At 43.8% G+C, this 3,459-nt stretch overlaps 1 protein-coding gene across 1 annotated transcript; it reads right to left on the bottom strand.

The window, feature by feature from the left end:
• Positions 1-949: 949 nt before the first annotated feature.
• LOC108337380 (aspartyl protease AED3) lies at positions 950-2,809 on the bottom strand. Its single transcript, XM_017573902.2, has 2 exons — positions 2,171-2,809; positions 950-1,900 (listed from the first exon to the last, which is right to left on the bottom strand). Exons 1-2 carry the CDS (start codon positions 2,733-2,735, stop codon positions 1,122-1,124), a joined length of 1,344 nt encoding a protein of 447 aa, XP_017429391.1. The 5' UTR covers positions 2,736-2,809; the 3' UTR covers positions 950-1,121.
• Between the last annotated feature and the right edge of the window lie 650 nt (positions 2,810-3,459).

The following is a 3,459-nucleotide window of genomic DNA, read 5'->3' as shown; positions in this document are numbered from 1 at the left end:
AAAGAGTCCCCATCACTGAAAAATTGAACAACAAAAATGTCTCTGGAATAAGAGCAAAACCAAGAACAAGATTGACAGTGGAGGGTTTTATTTGAAAATGGTGTTTCCAATGTCTCTGGATCCAAAAAGAAGACCAAGAACAAGATCCAAAAAAATTTCACTTACCAAGCCAAGGAGGACCACTGCCGCGATGACCAGGACCGTGGGAGCGACTACGGCAACAGAGACAATGCGGCATGACGGTGCAGCAAGAACCCAAGAAGACCACACGACAATAGCAGAAATGCGACGGCAACACTGTCTTTACCACGCGACGGCAAGGCAGCAGCGGGGAGGCAGCGGCGGTGACATTGTGGAGCGGATCTGGAGCGGCTTGGCGATTTTGAGCGGTGGATCTGGAGCGGTGGATAAAGATGAAGATACAGAGGGGAAGAATGGCGGAGGCAGCAGCGACGGAGGCAGTAGTGGCGGAGGCAGTAGTGGCGGAGGCAGCGGCGGAGGCTACAACAACGAGAGAGGGGAAGAATGGGAGAGCATAGAGGGGAAGAAGGGAGAGCACGAGAAAGAAGAAGTTGTTGGGCTATGCAAATGAAAAAATCAGAGGAATGAAACGAGTGTATAGGCAGCAGTCATCTAGCAACCCGAGGCAATAAGGCCTTTTTAAAAAGTTGTCAGACAAAAAGTGTGCTTGGAGCAAAGCTATAGGTCTCGGGTCTTCTTCTAACCGAGGCAATATCATTATTTTGCCTCGGATCAAGGTGTAACCGAGGTATATAGCCTTTTACGTTTCGGGTATATGACGTGTTAGATTCTACTTTTTTTTACTAGTGAATTTAGATGTTCTAATAGAAAATAATCAAATTAAAAAAAAAAAACTACAAAAATTAGGAATCGATGACCACTGGTTATAGAAACCAAAGTATTAAGCCTACATAAATAATACAAAACGTCAAACACTAACTTCCACGACACATCTTTATTTTGAAAAATACTCCAAAACCAAGCAATGCCCACACGGCTTATTCACCACACCCATTTGAACAACGGAAAAAAAAAGTAAAGCAACGTACGGACACAAACAAAAGTTGTACCTAAGATAGTAACAAAAAAAGACGATGTAGTTAGTTACAAAGCTCACGCGCTATGCCAACCCTATTATTAACTGTGTCGAACATAATCCTAAGGTTCTGTTGCTGGTAGTTGGCGATGACGTTGAGCACCGAGTTTACGTTGTTGGGCGCCGCCGCCATAGCCAGGCACGCCACAGCGCCGTAGGTGCTATGTATGAGGGTGTTCTCGTAGGGCAGAGTGAGATCCAATCCCGTGAACCGAAACTTGATCAACGGTGCCAGCGTCTCGTAGGTCTTAACAAAGCACGTGTCGAATGACCCTATGCTAACGAACGGTCCCTTCACCTGGTTTCTGAACTCATCCCTGATTGCGTTGTAAACCGGTTGCACGAATCGGGTTATGACCGTGCCCGAATCTATAATGGTTCCAGATCCTCTGTTCGGGTCAAACGCGAGATACTCGGTGGGTAATGGGACCTGAACCCGGCCCACTGTCACTCCAGTTAGGTTCACGTAGTAGAGTGATGGCCGCCGCGGGTTTCGGAGAAGTGGGGTGGAGCGGATTCTTCTGGGCTGACCTGTGCGCCCGAGTATCAGGGACCCGGAAAAGTAAAAGGATTTGAAACTGGGAAGACAGTAGGAGAAGACGCCGGAGTAGAGTGACCAAGATTGGGTAAGTAGGGACAAGGGCCCGCGGCCCAAGCCCAGAAGGCCTTGGGCCGGGATTGTGCCTCCGGAGACGGAGTTGACGCACCCGAAAGCGTAGCTAGGGATAGTGTCTACGGCCAAACTGAGGGAATCTTGCACGATCGTGGCGGAGAATGTGGAGCCTGCGTTACGAAAAAATGTGTAAGTAAACAAATTTCCATCTTCTTAAAATCCCAGATTTCAGATTTCTATCGGATTATTATTTAAGGGAGCTTGAAATATTGTAAAATTTGAAGTTAATCCAAACAATGTTGATAATATTACAAGTTGTACCAATGTAGGTGTTCAAGGATTCAAGCTTAATTCTAATTCTATCTATGGATGTCAATTCCATTCCCATCAATATTAATCAACCCTGATAAACAATCTTCCTGAAAGAGTCATTCTTATACCTGCATAGGATTGGTTGAAGATGCAAGCTCTGGAACCGGTGTTGGGGCAAGGGAGGGCTCCACGAGCCTGGGCGCAACGCGGGGAGTAGCAAGCCACGGGGCCGCCATAAGTGGTGGAGGCTTGCGGCGAGTAGGTGGTGGAGGAAGAGCAACCGATGCAGCCACTACACGGGACCCAAGCCTCATCGGTGCTGGTATCCAGGACCATAAAAAAGAGTTGACCCGGAGTGCCGAGTTTGACTCGGACCACGTAGTTACCGATGTCGAAGGCCTGCCCCGAAGCTATTGGGGCGGCGGAAACGCGCTTTTTCCTGAGCGACGAGTCGAGGCCAAACAGGTACTCAACCCTGAGAGGGTCCTTGGAGGCCATGTCGATGATGGTGGTATCCCAGGAGTCTGAGAGATTCTTGAAAGGGGAGCAGTTGCCGTAGATGGGAATGACGATGATACCGGAGTCGTCACTTTGAGAGGCGCATGGGTCGGTGGCAATGGCTACGGTGGAGAAGTAGAGTAACAGTGTTGCAGTGAAAAGAATTAGGGTGGCGGTGATGGTGTTAACACCCATAATTGGTGTGTGTTGATGGAGGAGGAAAAGAATATCGTAGTATAGTACTTGTTTAGTTTAAGTGGTAGTGTGCATGCATGGGGGCGCCACTCCTTTAATACATGCACAATAGCAAATTACTGCAGAAACTATTTGTTTACAACGAAAAAAAAAATGTTATTTTCACAAATGTTTTTTACAACACATCTTATTTAATAATATTTGACAAAATAGAAAAAGAGAAAGAAACTATAATATTAAAGAAGTTATTAGAAATAAATTATATTTATAATTTTATGAGGTTCCTTTATATATGCAAGCTCTGTCTTTTCAATTCAGAAAGATATATGTTAGTATAATCTATTTGAAAATGTACTTTTAACAACTCTTTTTTGACATATAGCTTATTTGCATCCATGGTCCTCTCACAAGAACCTTCCCTGTGCTAAACTCTGTCATTGCTGTTTGAACTCCTACATTAATCAACACAACTTTTCACATTATTGTTACAAATAATATGGAGATAAAAGGATATGGCATGGTGCCTTTACGAAAAACAAATAAAGATACAAACAAAGGAAAATGTAAATAGAATAAAGAATAATATATATATATATATATATATATATATATATAATATTTTTTAATTAACATTGGTATTGGATCGTGAGTCTACACATCCTTCTTAACATACTTAAGTTTATACTTAAAATGATATCATTAATTAATTAGCAAACATAAATTA

This window comes from Vigna angularis, chromosome 7, assembly GCF_016808095.1.
Source record: "Vigna angularis cultivar LongXiaoDou No.4 chromosome 7, ASM1680809v1, whole genome shotgun sequence".
Classification (NCBI taxonomy): domain Eukaryota; kingdom Viridiplantae; phylum Streptophyta; class Magnoliopsida; order Fabales; family Fabaceae; genus Vigna; species Vigna angularis.
This window is presented reverse-complemented; position numbering and strand designations above follow the sequence as displayed.

Bases quoted from the DNA above. Each gene is read 5' to 3' on its own strand.
- LOC108337380 (XM_017573902.2), bottom strand. From the start codon at position 2,735: ATGGGTGTTAACACCATCACCGCCACCCTAATTCTTTTCACTGCAACA. The intron at 1,901-2,170 runs GTATAAGAATGA...TTCGTAACGCAG, and splicing joins CTTCAACCAATCCTATGCAG to GCTCCACATTCTCCGCCACG.